The sequence below is a fragment of the Labeo rohita genome, chromosome 19, assembly GCF_022985175.1.
Source record: "Labeo rohita strain BAU-BD-2019 chromosome 19, IGBB_LRoh.1.0, whole genome shotgun sequence".
Lineage (NCBI taxonomy): Eukaryota > Metazoa > Chordata > Actinopteri > Cypriniformes > Cyprinidae > Labeo > Labeo rohita.
This window is the reverse complement of record NC_066887.1, coordinates 27,164,832-27,180,505: the sequence shown is the minus strand read 5'-3', so window position 1 is coordinate 27,180,505 and position 15,674 is coordinate 27,164,832. Positions and strand designations below refer to the sequence as shown.

Sequence of the window (15,674 nt, the reverse complement as noted above, 5' to 3'; positions counted from 1 at the left end):
GGTGAACTTTAACCTTTTGCCTCAGACGCATTTTTAATAAAACGCACTCAAATCGACACTGTGGTAATTTTAGAAAACGACTAATTGAATCTAAATGCAGATTGATTAAATATTAAAATGGTTTACTTAAAAAAATAAGTAAAACAAACCGGACGCGTCGCAGTTTGACCTTTGACGTCACAGATTCAAACCCACATGGTCGCAGATTCAGCATGCGTCCAACGCACAGCGGCACCATGAGTAAATTAAAGAATAAGAAAAGAAATTTAGAAGAGAATGAAGACGAACAGGTATGATTTGATACTGTATTCATATATCGTTGTTTTGGAACAGCTTATACATAATGCGTTATATAATAACACGCGTGTTTATATAGCGCGGGTTGGCATGAGGTGTTCTGCCGTGATGAAATTGAGATTAATGATACAAATTGATGTATTTGCATGTGTATTATGTATTTAATGAGTGTTAATAGACTGTCAGTACACACTTGTGTTCACAAAACTCGCGTCCCGCTTTCCCTCACCCCGGTTATTGGTTTACTGTGTTATCATATTATATATTTAGACTTAGCAGTCAAAAGTTTGAAAACACACGGCCAGCTATATTTTTTTTTCATGTCATTAAAAACCTAATCGTTAAATAAATGTTTAAAATTATGTTGTAGGCAAATATGAATTGTGCTTTTGTATGAAATTCATTCTGAAAGCAACGTTTGGTTCAAATGTGTGTTTATTATTATGCAGTAATGATTGTGTTGTGTTTGTTTTAATGCATTTGTGATGGTCTTTCTATCTCAGCTGCCCATTTTTGATAAGGAAGGCGGTAAAGATCATCTAGATGATGGTGATGAAGATCAGGATGATCTGTCAGACAGTGAAGAGAGCGTCTTCTCTGGGCTTGAAGAATCAGGCAGTGACAGTGATGATGAGGAGGAGGAAGATGATGAGGAAGATGAGGAAGAGGATGGTTCTGAAGAAAAGAGCTCTGACGTAGAGGAAGAAAAAGCAGCCGATGGTGATGGAGACGATCAGCCGTCTACTAAAGAAGTCATCAAGCCTCAGGTACTATGAATCAGCAAGTTGATGCCTTTTGGTGGAGATTTATACTTTAATGGAATTTAAAGTTGCCCTTTAAGTAAGAGAATCCACTCCAAATTTATACTGATCAGGACAGATAGTGTGCAGAAGACAGATTTATGTTTTGAAGGATTAAAAGATGCATTACTGATCCATAAAGTTCAAAATACTCTGGTGCATAAAATCATACATAATATCAGATTTGTAGATAATAAACACATGGCTTATTTCTAATTTTTTTTTAGCCCATAGCTATACCTTTATGCCATCAGGAAATGCATCCACGCAAAGTTTTAGGTGCAAAAAATGCAAGATATTATGCTAGTTGCATCTTTTTCATCTATGTGCACGTTAATCTTGACGTTTGACCTGAAAAAGGCCAGTGAAAAAACTGATTTTGCACATAAAATATTATCATCACTAGCTGGTAGTTGGATGTTCTGGTTTGATCAGGCATGGTGATTTGCCTGAAAATTTGAGAGCTTCTGGTTTTCTGTGTTATATACTGTGGAGCTCATTGGCCTGTACAGATGTGATTTCAATTAGAACTGTGTTTGTTATTGCCAAATGCATTGCATTTAGCTGAGTTCCTGTCATATGGAGTGTCATATTTCCAGACAGTGTTTTGGAATATACTGTGATTCCAAAGAGAATTTGGACTCTTTAGCCAGACAAATGTCTGCATCTCATTGCGTTATGTAATACGATATCAAAGCAGCTTGCGCTTACTTTAAAGAAAAACACTAGTATTTGCATTTATTGGTTTAGCAGATGCTTTTATCTGAATATCTAAAATGATTAATTGTAAGGAGGCAATAACATAAGAGGTGCTAAAAATACAGTTTTAAACATTTTAAACATAAAGTTTCAAACATTTTCTAGAACAGGGATTCTCAGCCTTTTTAAGCTAAGGCAATATTCAGTAATTGCATAAAATAATTATAATTAAAATAGTTAAATTCCATAATTCCAGACTGAATGCAAATAGCAGTTTCTGTACAAAAAACATTATATTCATTATTTAAAATTTCAGTGCCCCCCCCAAAGTCTGGAAATCACACTTTTAAAATTCCCTCAAAATAAGACATAACCATAAACAAATCAAAAAAGAAAAATAAATACGTTTTAGTTTTTAGCTGTTTTAGATCATTCAAAAAGTTGATTTGTGCATATGATAAACTTGAAGTATAGTTTGTATGTAAATATATTGTTTCTTAATTTATATTAAATATATGCATTATTTCATATAAAATATTTATTTATTTATTTATACTTGTATATTAAATATGTATTAATATTTGTCCTTTTTTAATAGGATTTTTCTTTTTTATAGTTGTTTTAGGTTTTTTGGAAAACTTGTTTTGTCTTGTTTTAAATAATTTAAGCCATTTTGATAAATATATAAACATTATATTTACATTATACTTTGCTACATTATGAAATTTCCCTGACTTTTCAAGGTCTGGAAAATACACTTAAAAACAAGAAAAGAAATATTTGTTGATTTTTAGCCTTTTTACGTTATTCCAAAAGCATATGATAAACTTGAACTACAGTGTGTGTGTGTGTGTGTGTGTGTATGTAAATATATTGTTTCTTAATTTTGATTAAATATATTTGTCATAAATTATTTATTTATTTATTTATAAATACTTGCATATTAAATATTTAGCTATTTTTGTCCTTTATTTTCATAGAATTAACAAATTTAAAAAAGATATAGTAGATATAGAGCTGTGGAAATAAAGGTGACCCTGGAACACAAAATCAGTCATTTTTTTTAATTGTTATTTATACATCATCTGAAAGATCAGAATCAGAATCAGAACAGCTTTATTGCCAAGTATGCTTACGCATACAAGGAATTTGTTTTGGTGTCACAGGCTTCCAGTGCACAGACACGACAGCAACAACGGAGAAAATAATATAAGTTGAGAATAAAAAAGATACACATATGTAAATAATCTGGAATGAAAATCTGGAATCTGGGTGCCAAAAAAATCAAAATATTGAGAAAATCCCCTTGAAAGTTGTCCAGATGAAATTCTTAGCAGTATATATTACTATTCAAAAACAGTTTTGATTTATTTACGGTAGGAAATTTACAAAATATCTTCATGGAATATGATCTTTACTTAATATCCTAATGATTTTTGGCATAAAAGGAAAAATCGAAACTTTGACCCATACAGTGTATTTTTGGCTACTGCTACAAATATACCTGTGCTACTTATGACTGGTTTTGTGGTCCGGAGTTATGAAGGAAAAAATGTTATGTGCAATTTTGTAAATGTCAAATGTTAGTAGTCCTGTGGAAAAAAGTGGAGTCAGCTCTGAGAAAAGACCCCATTTATGCAGACACTTGATTTGATGCTTTATCATCTAATGCAGTGATATTTAAATGTTTTCAGCTGTGACCTAATTATCCAAATACTTTTTGGCTTTAATATTTCAAGTCTCATGAGTGTGAAAAGGTGCTGTCTCTGGACTTCACTCTCTAGCGCCCCCTAATGGCACATCAGTGATAGTGTGAGTGCCACCGGTTTCTTCTCGCCTCATCCCAGTCTGTTTACCTGCCACACAAACCTGCTTGTGTATTAATAGACATCTGAAAGAAGGAAGTCGCTTGTCAAACTGTCATTCTGTGTGAGTCTTTTGGACTCATGTACAGAGAAACAAGTGATGATGATAAATAGCAGGTGGCCAGCGCAGAAGAAAGTCAATATTTATCTATAGCTGTGAGAATGTGCTTCAGTCTGCTGGTGAACTCATAACTCAACAGCTGTCAATCACGTCTGCGGGTCTGTGATGACATCACTGTAGATAAATAACGCCTCACTCCCCTGGGGAACTGAGAGACATGAGTTTCATATTGTTACATTGTAGAAATAACACGTTTAGGGAAATTTATGCCTCAAAATGTCGACATTGCTTGTCTTCTGTTCTTTGACTGGCCTGTGATCTAGAACACAGGGTGTTCTTTGAATTTTTAAAATAATTCTTTTACAGTTGCAGAGTTACGAATCTCAGAATCTATTGTCAGTTAGAAATTTTACAACATTTTTTTTGTCTTTGTTTATGTTTTGGTGGAATGAGTAAATGTTAATTAGTATTTGTTACTGGTAATGTCTTAATGTTATTAATTTTAATTTAGTAGTTTTACACTACCAGTCAAAAGTTTTTGAACAGTAAGATTTTTAATGATTTTTAATGTTTTTTTTAAAGAAGTCTCTTCTGCTCACAAAGCCTGCATTTATTTGATTCAAAATACAGCAAAAACAGTAAAATTCTGAAATATGTTTACTATTTAAAATAACTGTTTTCTAGTCAAATATATTTTAAAATGTAATGTATTCCTGTGATGTCAAAGCTGAATTTTTAGCATCATTACTCCAGTCACATGATCCTTCATAAATCATTCTAATATTCAGATTTTCTGCTCAAGAACATTTATTATTATTATTATTATTATTATTATTATTATTATTATTATTATTATTATTATTATTAGTGTGTTGAAAACAGCTGAGTAGAATTGTTTTTCAGGTTTCTTTGAATAGAAAGTTCAAAAAATGTCTTTATCATCAGTTTTGGTCAATTTATTATTTAAAGTATTAATTTCTATAATCCCCCTTTTTTATTTCAGATAAATGCTGATCTTTCTATTCATCAAAGAATCCTGAAAAAATTTACTTAACTGTTTTAAATACTAAAAATAATAATAATAATAATAATAATAAATGTTTTTGAACAGCAAATCAGCATATTAAAATGATTTCTGAAGGATCATGTGACACTGAAGACTGGAGTAATGATGCTGAAAATTTAGCTTGGATTGTGTGAATAAATTACGTTTTAAAATTTATTTAAATAGAAAGAAGATATTTTAACCCTTTAACTGTCACCGTCCACTCTGTGGGACGCCTAAGTTTACTTCACCGTATTACAAATAAATTCTAATCTAATCATGACAAACTATATATCGTTGGGAAGGTCTAAGACTCCTAAATAGATATTTTACCACTCTTTTGTGTTACAAATTATGTAGGAAAAGTAATAGATTGATTATTGACAAGTGCACCTCAAAAATCTACATCATAACAGGAGTTCTGACCTTTGTGACAAAAAGACTTTCTTCGTTTCATTTTTCCCTATCACGCAATAGAAATCTTAAGAAATTATATATCAACTAAAAACTTAAAATGTCAAAATTCATCCTTTGTACATTAGTCATATTACAAAATGTTTTCGTTCATGAATTATAAAAATGTAACTTTGTATAGTGCATTTTCATGTCTATGTTCAAGATAGGGTGTGACAGTTAAAGGGTTAAATAGTAAAAACATTTTACATTTTTTTTTTTTTTTCCAAAAAGTTATTTAATTTATTTAATATTTTGAGTTAATTATCCATAGATTTAATTGTTTAATATTTTAATATAATTATTTAATAATATTTAAATAAATAAATATTTATTTTTAATTGAAATATCTAAAAAAAAATTAATATTTCATATATATATAATATTTTATATATATATGAATACCCTATATATATATAATATAGGGTGTTTTTACTTTTTTTACTGTATAGTCAAGTGTAGACAGTATAATGACACTTGAACCATAAGACAGCACCTCTTATATGTCTTCTGCCACAGCTAATTTGCCAAAAATAGTCAAATTTCGAGTCTCTTTCTTAGACTTTATAACGGTCCCAGGGATAGCTAGGTGTCAAAGTGGTCATGGTTAGCAACCACTGGCCTGTTTTGGTCTACCAGTATTGTATTAGGCCCTTCACATATGAGCAGAATTGTTTTCATGAAGTTCCTCCAGATCTTTCTGCTCTCATTTGTCAGGATCAACAACATCTAGAATGTGAAGTTCAGGGCCAAAGTGTTGCACTCCAGCGGATGTGTCTGACTTACCGCAGGACACTATCAAATTCACAGCTTTGAAATCTCTGTCTGGCGTTGCAGCGAAGTCCGTGGGCCGCATTGTTCCAGTCTCAACTTTTTTTAATCCGCCCCCCTGGCGTGTTTTTTTCCTGTGCTCTTTTGTTGCGGGTCTTCTGAGGGACTGATCACGGCTCTGACTGATGCACACCAGGCAAAAGTTAATGCGGCTGCCGGAGACGTTATGATTCCCGGGAGAATTCCCACCGCCCCTGCAGCCGTGTGTCTGATCCAGCGGCGGCCGCGCTCGCGCCGCGTGAGGGGGTGGGAGATGACATCGGGACGGGGGCGGAAGAGACCGGAGGGGCTCGTCTTACCGTGAAACTTTTTCTCTCACTATAACGTACGCCTACGCACGACGTGCGCTGCAGACACGGCTGGTCCGCTTCCATCCTTAACACACGTGACTTGCTCCTATGGGGTCTTGCGAGGGCCAGATGGAGGTGATGCGGATCCTGAGGCGTTTAATTGAGAGGCCACGGTCTTAATTAAGTATCAGCGTGAATGTTGATGAGTGGCGTCGGATTGTTCCATCCGCAACTCACTCAATAACTCAACCGCAGTTCAGAGGAAGCAAGCGAAATAATGAGCGACTTGAGGCTTTCGGAGCGGAACCTGGGACGGTGGGCCAACACACATTAAAAACACGTTATTGTGCAAACTTACGTTGAGTGTGTGTGTGAGATTTAAAGAGACGTGCTCCAAAAGCCTGTCAGTGTGTTCATTTCTCTGTCTGATTCAAGTGTTGTATGTCATTTGCAACTTTCAAGACTCGAAAGCTCGTCGTCCCGCAATTGGTTTGCAACATCTTCGGCCCACGTCGGTTTTGCGGTCGCCTGGCCAGACGTCCTCAAGAGCTTGTTTTTTTAATCCGAATCCACACCGTGAGCTTTTCTGTTCTAGCCACTCAAGCGTCATCTGGTTAAATCATCTATCAAAAGCCGATTTCTCTGCCCCCACATCCTTCTTTTGTTACTCTTGCAGTAGAAACAAGGGTGTCCAGATCCTTGACTGTCTGGTTAGCTGTGAAATTGTATCCCAGCACACTGGCAAATTAGGCCTGGGTGATATTTAGCTAATAATGTTCTAATTTGATCATTTTTAGCATTTATCTTCTAATTGCTCAGTTTACTTGTTTTTTTTTTTGTAAGATTCAAAATGTACAGTACCAGTCAAAAGTTTTTGAACAGTAAGATTTTTAATGTTTTTAAAGACGTCGTCTTTGCTCACCAAGCCTGCATTTATTTGATCCAAAGTACAGCAAAAAACTGTCACATTTTGAAACATTACTGTTTAAAATAACTGCTTTCTATTTGAATATATTTTAAAATGTAAAATATTCCTGTGATTTCCAAGCTGATTTTTTAGCATCATTACTTCAGTCACATGATCCTTCAGAAATCATGCTAATATTCTGATTTGCTGCTCAAAAAACATTTATTATTATTGTTGTTGAAAACGGCTGAGTAGAAGTTTTTCAGGTTACTTTGGTAAACAGAAAGTCCAGAAGAACAGCATTTATCTAAAATAGAAATCTATAGTTTTTTTTTTTTTTTTTTTAAAGATACACAACTGTTTAAAATATTGATAATAATAATACTAAATGTTTTTGAACAGCAAATCAGCATATTAGAATGATTTCTGGAGGATCATGTGACTGAAGACTGGAGTAATGCTGAAAAATTAGCTTTGATCACAGGAGTAAATCACATTTTAAAATATATTTAAATAGAATTCCGTTATTTTAAATGGTAAAAATATTTCATCATATTACTGCTTTTGCTGTATTTTGGATCAAATAAATTCAGGCTTGGTGAGCAGAAGAGACTTCTTTAAAAAAACATTAAAATCTTACTGTTAAAAAACTTTTGACTGGTAGTGTATATTTTTAAAAAAATAGAATAAAATCACACTGTTTATTTAAATCAACACATGCTTTTGTAATTTTTTAATTCATATGCACAAACAGTACACATACATTTAGGATATACATTTTAATACACCATTGTCAGAATGTTTGTTTTTATGCTCACCAAGGCTGCATTTATTTGATCAAAAATAGAGTAAAAACTGTAATATTGTGAAATATTATTACAATTTAAAATAACTGTTTTCTTTTTAAATATTTAAAAATGTAATTTATTCCTGAAATGCAAAGCTGAATATTTAAGCATCATTACTTCAGTCTTCAGTGTCACATGATCCTTCAGAAATCATTCTAATATGCTGATTTGCTGTTCAAAAAGCATTTCTTATTAGTGTTGAAAATATTTGTGGTGCTTAATGTTTGTGAAAACTCATTTTTTTTTATGAATAGGAAGTTATATTAAAAAAAAAAAAAAACATTTATTAGAATATTTATTAGAAATCTTTTGTAACATTATGAATGTCTTTGCTGTCACTTTTTATCAATTCAATGCATCATTGCTAAATAAAAGTATTCATTTCTTTCAAAAAAAAAAAAAAAAAAATCTCTTAATGACCCCAAACTTTTGAATGACAGTGCATTGTAGTACACCATTGACAGATTTTTTTTTAAAAATGTTTTTTTATGCTTACAAAGACTGCGTTCATTCATTCAGTAATGTTGTGAAATATTATTTTAATTTAAATTAACTGTTTTCTTTTTGAATACATTTAAAAATAAAATTTCTTTCTTTCATACAATGCTGAATTTTCAGCGGCCGTTATTCCAGGTTTTTCGGTGTCGTTTTAATATGCAGATTTGAGGATCAAGAAACATGTATTATTAATGTTGAAAACATTTGTGAGAAATTTTTTTGAAACAGAATTCTTTTGTGACATAGAAATGTCTTTATTGCCATTTTTGATACATTTAATCCACGTTTGCTGAATAAAAGTATCAATTTTATTAAAAATGCTAGTATTCCATATGCAATATATCAAAGTGATATCCAGATACTGAAATGGAGTTCATGGATGAACAGACAGTTTGAATTGGTTCATTGTTGTTTGTTAAAATCAGAGACACTTAAAACATCTGTTTAATGTTTTTGTACTCACAAATTGCAATGCAAGGAAGAATCAGCTGGTGTAATGACACTGAAATGTGATGAAAGTTCTCGTGATCCTCACAGTCTTTTACTGGCAGCAAATGCATTTTAAATACATTTGATATGGCCGCTCATCCTAACAGGTCACGTCCTGATTTGGCCTGTGGTTTAATGACTCAGAACAACCGGTGTCATACCCCCCCCAAACCTTCCTTTCCAAAACTCTGTTTCAGCTTGTTTTTAGATCTTCAGCGTTAGCGGAAAAATTGGCCGTCCCTCGGGCTGCACGAGGCATTCAGGAACGCGGGGCTCGAGCGTCTTGATGTGGATTTAACTGGGCTTCAGGGAGGAAGTGTTTCACTTAGCTCTGCAGTCCAAGAGATAGCGGGACGTTAAGGAGCCGTAAATCAGCGCAGGTTGCTCACCTGCCCCATCTTGGGCTCGTGGGAGACGCGGCGGCTCAAAGCTGCTCTTCCTCTCGACCCTGTTAGGAGGTTTTCAGTCCGTTTGGCCTTCTCGTGACTGATGGGCTGTGGTAAATAACAGGCGGTACTGTGAGCTTTCATCCCCGCTGTCCCGGCGTCTCGGGCAGGATGTGAGGTTCTGGTGACTGCTTTTCAACGGCACACGTGTAAATCACGCAGAGGAAGTTTGTGCGCGAAATGAAATAAACCGCATATCTGAAACATGTAGACTGTCATGCTGCCATAAAAACACGGTGTCTGGAAAATGCTGTACTGAAGTATGTTTTTCGACAACAGCATTAAATAACTGCCTGTGTGTACTTCTGTACTCAGAAACTGAAAACTTGTCCAGATCATCATGTTTTATAGTTCGTTTTGTGGAAATTAAATTAAGCCTTTTTATGCTCATTTTTTGCATAGTTGTCATTACTTTAGTGACAATACATACCAGTTTTTTATTTATTTATTTATTTTTTTTTTTATGTGACCCTGGACCACAAAACCAGTCTTAAGTAGCACAAGTATATTTGTAGCAAGAGCCAAAAGTACATTGTATGGGTCACAATTATCAAGTTTTTTTTTTTTTTTTTTTAATGCCAAAAATCATTGTATGTTGATGGTAAGTAAAGATCATGTTCCTTTAAGAAATTTTGTAAATTTCCTACCTTAAATATATATCTCAACTTAATTTTTGATTAGAAATATGCATTGGTAAGAACTTCATTTGGAACAACTTTAAAGGAGATTTGTTTTTTTTTTCTTTTCAAATATATTTTTTTTTTTTTTTTTTTTCTCACCCTCAGATTCCAGATTTTCAAACAGTTGTAGGTCGGCCAACTTTTGTCCTATCCTAACAAACCATACAGCAATTTATATATATATAATTTAAGGGTAATGTTGCTGAAATAAGCTTTCTTCTTTTTTTTTTTCAGTTAACATGAATGTTTATTTTACTTTTACTTTTATTTTACGATGTTATGGTTTTAGTTAGCTATAATAAATCTGGAACATACTAGTTGCATACCATTGCTATGCTAATAATTACTACTTGTTACATTTCAATATGACTTATAATAATTACATTATTTGCATACAATTATGCAATGTATATCATACTGCTACTAGTCACAGAGCAATGTAAATACTGTAACGTATTATGTTGTACTGCAACATATTGCTTGTTTTTAATAACAGTTTAAATTTTTACTTTGTTTTTAATTCAATTTTTTTTTCTTGATTCTTATTCATTTTCTTGTTTTTTTTTTAATGTAAATTAATGTAATACAATTTTTATTTTATTAAAATCTGCCTAAAGATTTGTGCAACAAATACAACAATTTAGTGTATAAATGCATTAAATAAATTTTTCGATTTGATTTTGAGAACTTTTTTTTGTCTTCACATTATACATGTGAATTTAATTGGTATGGAAATAGAGACAAAATATATATATATTTTTTAAATGTAAATTAGTGTGATGTTATTTTTATTTAATTAAAATCTATATAAAGTACAACAAATATAATTATTAAAAGTATAAATGCATGAATTTAGACAAATAATACTAATTAATAGTGAATAAATTATTATTTTTTTTACATTACAGATGTGAATTTAATTGGTATGGATAGTCATTAAATGTAAAAAAAAAAAAAAAAAAAAAAAAAGAAACATTAAAAAAAACAGACGATTAGTTTTTATAGTTTGTTTAATACTGCTTATAGAAAATATTTGTCCATGTCTGAATACATAATCTAAGATTTTGATTACAGCTTAATTTTTTTTTTCTACAGTCCGATGGCCAAAATTCAAAGGAAAAGAAGAAAAAGAAGAAAACTGCAGAAAAGAAGGGAGGACAGGAAAGCTTTGCATCTGACAGAGACAGCGGCCTCCAGATTTCCTCTCAGGTGGACGAGTATGAGCACGACACATCTGATGAGGAGGTAAGACTCTGTCCATTATCCAGACCAAAGTCCAGCCTGCAGACCAGAACAAGCAGAACAATCAACATTACATAACCGTATCAGATTTAGTTTAAAAGCTATTTTTTTCACAGCTTTCCATGGCTGAGTCATTTAAAGACAACACTGCCTTTTAATATGTACTGTAGTAAATGTAGTTTTCACCAAATTATCAATTGTAGTAATGTGATATTGGCCACCACTGCCATAACATAAAGTTTCTGAAAGTTTGTTACATTGTTTGAGAGGCGATCTCATATTCATTTATTATGGAAGTGCAGTAGTGATTATACCATTTTTGTAGGAACAAAGTGTTACTATTAAAACTATTTTTTCCAGTTCTTTTTGACATACAAATTAGCTACTTTTAAGATATTTTTAGATATTTTGAATGAGAAGGATACTACAATTGAAGCAACAGATCTAGGCACTATGGATCATTTCAAATCATGCTGAAGAACATGATCATTAGATTTTGTTGATGTCAGCTCTAGTAATTTAAATGTTTCAATGCAGCTCCTCACACCAATTTTCATCCAATTTCTAACATCGCTTGTAATCAAAGAGTTTGAAAAGAATAGTTCACAGACTGTTGCATGTTCGATGCATTTCTTCGTTTCAGGTCACTGAAAATCCATGGAAATGTTTTTTTGTGCTCAACTCTTATTTCCATTAAATTTTGGTTTCCAGTTCAGCGAGTCTGAATATCACCATTGTGTCCAGGTGTTGGTGCACCTGCACGTGTTGTGATGCGTCCTTTGCATGCTGTCCTCCTATCATTTGTTTCCAGATGGCCATTTGACTTTCAACTCTTTTGACTTTTATTTGGATGCATAACAAATGTATAATTTGACTGCTTGAGGGAATTTTGGACTCTTTATGAACAAACTGTGTGAAATACCAACCTCATTTTGCAGAAAAACTAAATGGAATGCATTCACCTTTTTGCGTACTTTCTCTAAATTAGAGTGAGTTTTATTCAGGTTTCTTAGTCTAGGTAATGACAGCTGAGGTCAAAATCACTTTTTAGGGTAAAGTTAGATGAATAGTTCACCCAAATATAAAAAAGAAATGTTTAAAATTGGCTCTCAGGCCATCCAAGATGTAGATGAGTTTGTTTCTTCATCAGAAAAGATTTGGAGAAATTTAGCATTACATTACTTGCTCACCAATGGATCCTCTGGAGTGAATGGGTGCCGTCAGAATGAGAGTCCAAACAGCTGATTAAAAACATCACACTAATTCGTACCACAACAGCCCATCAATTAACATCTTGTGAAAGCTGTGTGTTTGTAAGAAACAAATCCATCAAGGCATTAGGAACCATCACTTCTGGTCCATAGTCCATAAAAACTCTTTCTCCAGTGAAAAAGCCCGTTCCCTGTTATACTCGCACATCCACAGACATATTTGTTTAGAACCAGTTTGGACTGTTTTCACTTGTAAATGGTGCTTGATCTGTGCATATTTCTCTCCTGATTCAGTCAAAATGCCTTTTTCACTGGAGAAAGCAATGTTATGAATGGAGGACTTATATTTTACCTGGAAGTGGCAGTTAAAAATTTTGAAAAACATTTTAACAATGGGTTTGTTTCTTACAAACACACAGCTTTTCACCTTACAAGATGTTAATTGATGGATTGGAGTCATGTGGATTATTTGTGAATTATTGTGATGTTTTTATCAGCTTTCATTCTGACGGCACCCATTCACTGCAGAGGATCCATTGGTGAGCAAGTGATGTGAAGCTAAATTTCTCCATATCTGTTCAAGAAACAAACTCTTCTATATCTCGGATAGCCTGAGGGCAAGTAAATTTTCAGCAGATTTTCATTTTTGGGTGAACGACTCCTGTAAAAGAGTAATAATTGAAATCTATTGCTTGATTTTTCTTGAGTGACATGGCACTTAATAACTTCTGAATGACAAGTAGACTAAAGATGATTTAAGCAAATCTAAATATAGCGGTGGTTTTTTCTGCTACGTTTGCACAGGCATGATTACTTCATTGTTCCGTAGAGGGGAAAATGGTTAGTTGTGTAATGTTTCATGTAAAGGAAAAAGTATTTTGTCCTGTTCCTCGGGCTGGAAGTGTCTGAACCGCAGTATTTGATACCGTTCTCCTACGCCTGTCAGACGTTACCGCATTTCTGTAATGTCTCTGTTGGCTTTTTCGAGGGGAGACCGTGATGCACCTCTGCAGTAAGGAGCTCTGTAACGTCTCATATTTACATGTAGGACCATTAAAGAATTCCTCTTCAGCTCTTTAATTTACATGCTCCATTGAGAAGCGTTGAACCCTGGCACAATGCGGTCTGGATAATTTGCCAGGCCATACAACCTAAACACAGCAGCCATCCAAAACTGTTCTTGGCAATCTGCTACCGACCAGGAATGTTTTGCAGAAGTGTTATTGTTCTTGGGTAGATCCCCCCATTTCAGAGTGACTTTTTAATGCCCCTTCGTAGTCGTTCAGAACACATCAGGAACGCTGACTACCGTCGTTATTTAGTTTGTGAAAATTCACATTTTTCGCATTTCTGTGTCTTTGGAGGCTTTCCTCGAGTTCTTTTAGTTTAACGACAACATGAAATCAAAGTTGGGCTTGTTTATTTTCTTCGTAAATGTCATTTGTGTTATTGTGGACCATTTATCATTGTTATCGTAAAAGAGAAAAAAAAAAAAGGTGGCTTGCTCATGAGTCGATTTCAGCAGTGATTTCTCTATTGAACTCAGTGATTTTTGTTACAAAGTGCTGGCTTTTGGATGAATTTAGAAGTGCAAGTTCTTGGAGATGTTTTTTTGTTTCAGTTGTAGTTTTCATATTTTGTTGAATGAAAGTGTTCTTTATATTTAGTCAATATTTTGACATGCAATATTTATTCATTTTAGTCCAATATATTATTTACTTATTTTATTCAGTGAAATTAAGTTCATTTCACGGTCGTGCAAAATGATGGAAAAACATTTATGAAGTCATTAAATATTAAATTGATAGTTTAAAAGAACATACAAAGGGTTTCTTGTGTTCAGCTACAAGGTGTATATAATAATGTTAATGAGGAGTCAATTTTAGCAGTAAGTTGTCTTAATTTATTATTGAATTAAATTATTTTATTTTTTTACGGAAGCACTACTTTTTGAGAGTCTTACCCAGGGCTCTATGCTTACTTTTCTTTTTATGGCTTAAAAAAATTAGGAGCCACTTCTAATCAATAATCAAAAAATCTGATAAAAATTTACGAGGTGATATTTGACTCCTTAAAGTGATTTACAGGGGAATTTTGTTTTTACTTTTGTAATGGCATTTTTCTAACTTTATTAAAACTATGTCTTTTATGTTCAATTTTTAAAAATTCTTTTTAAAATTTCTAATTAAAACAACAGAATAAGGACAAGTAGAATAAGAAAAAGTTACCAATCAAATGAAATCAGTACTAACAAAATTAATTTGTACTATAGAGGTGGCACAGAAGAACACAAAAGTGGCTTGTAGGTGTATTTTCATGTTTACAGAGGCTCAGAGGTGGCATGAGTGTAATCAAATTCATAAATTCATGTTGAGATTAATGTTTTAAATATAAAATTTTAAATATTAAAATATTAAATGATTTAAATAACTGAAAAGATACTTTTCGGTTATCAAACGGCAAGTCACTGATTTAATTTCTGAATCGTTCATTTGATTCGTTCAAACGGCTGTTTCATTCAGGAATAAAGCAAGTGACTGTCTTTATGAATGGGAAATTGAATCATTTACTCACTAGATTCATTTAAAAATGCACATTCATTCATAAATTCATTCATAATGGAGATGTGCAGTGGCTCAGTTGTGACTTGTTTTTAAACTATTTTTGACGACAAAATAGACAAAATCAGGCAATAGTGTTATATTCAGACAGTGTAAGTCACTTAACATTAACTTGTTTATTGAACTGTAAATCAATATGACATTTACATACTCCCTTAAAAATCATTAAAAGGTGTCACTCATCTTAGTTCATCGCGAAGTGCCATTATAATCGACGAAGCTGTCTTCACTGCATAATGAATCTCTTATTTACACTCACTCTGCACTGTTTATGAAAGGACTGGTGAGATATGTCTGTGATACATTACTTAGCATTGCAAAAACACAGAAATCTTTGAAGCTATACAAATAAAAGTGAATTGAATATCTGTTAAGTTTTGTTCATCCTCTG

At 32.9% G+C, this 15,674-nt stretch overlaps 1 protein-coding gene across 1 annotated transcript in view; it reads left to right on the top strand.

Moving 5' to 3' along the window:
• The first annotated feature begins 183 nt into the window (after nt 1-183).
• Nucleotides 184-15,674, top strand: part of bop1 (BOP1 ribosomal biogenesis factor) — a 96,049-nt gene continuing 80,558 nt past the window's right edge. The window contains exons 1-3 of the mRNA XM_051137230.1: nt 184-290; nt 801-1,064; nt 11,305-11,454. Coding sequence (XP_050993187.1) covers nt 213-290; nt 801-1,064; nt 11,305-11,454 — 492 coding nt within the window. The 5' untranslated portion in view covers nt 184-212. The remainder of the gene's footprint in view (nt 291-800; nt 1,065-11,304; nt 11,455-15,674) is intronic.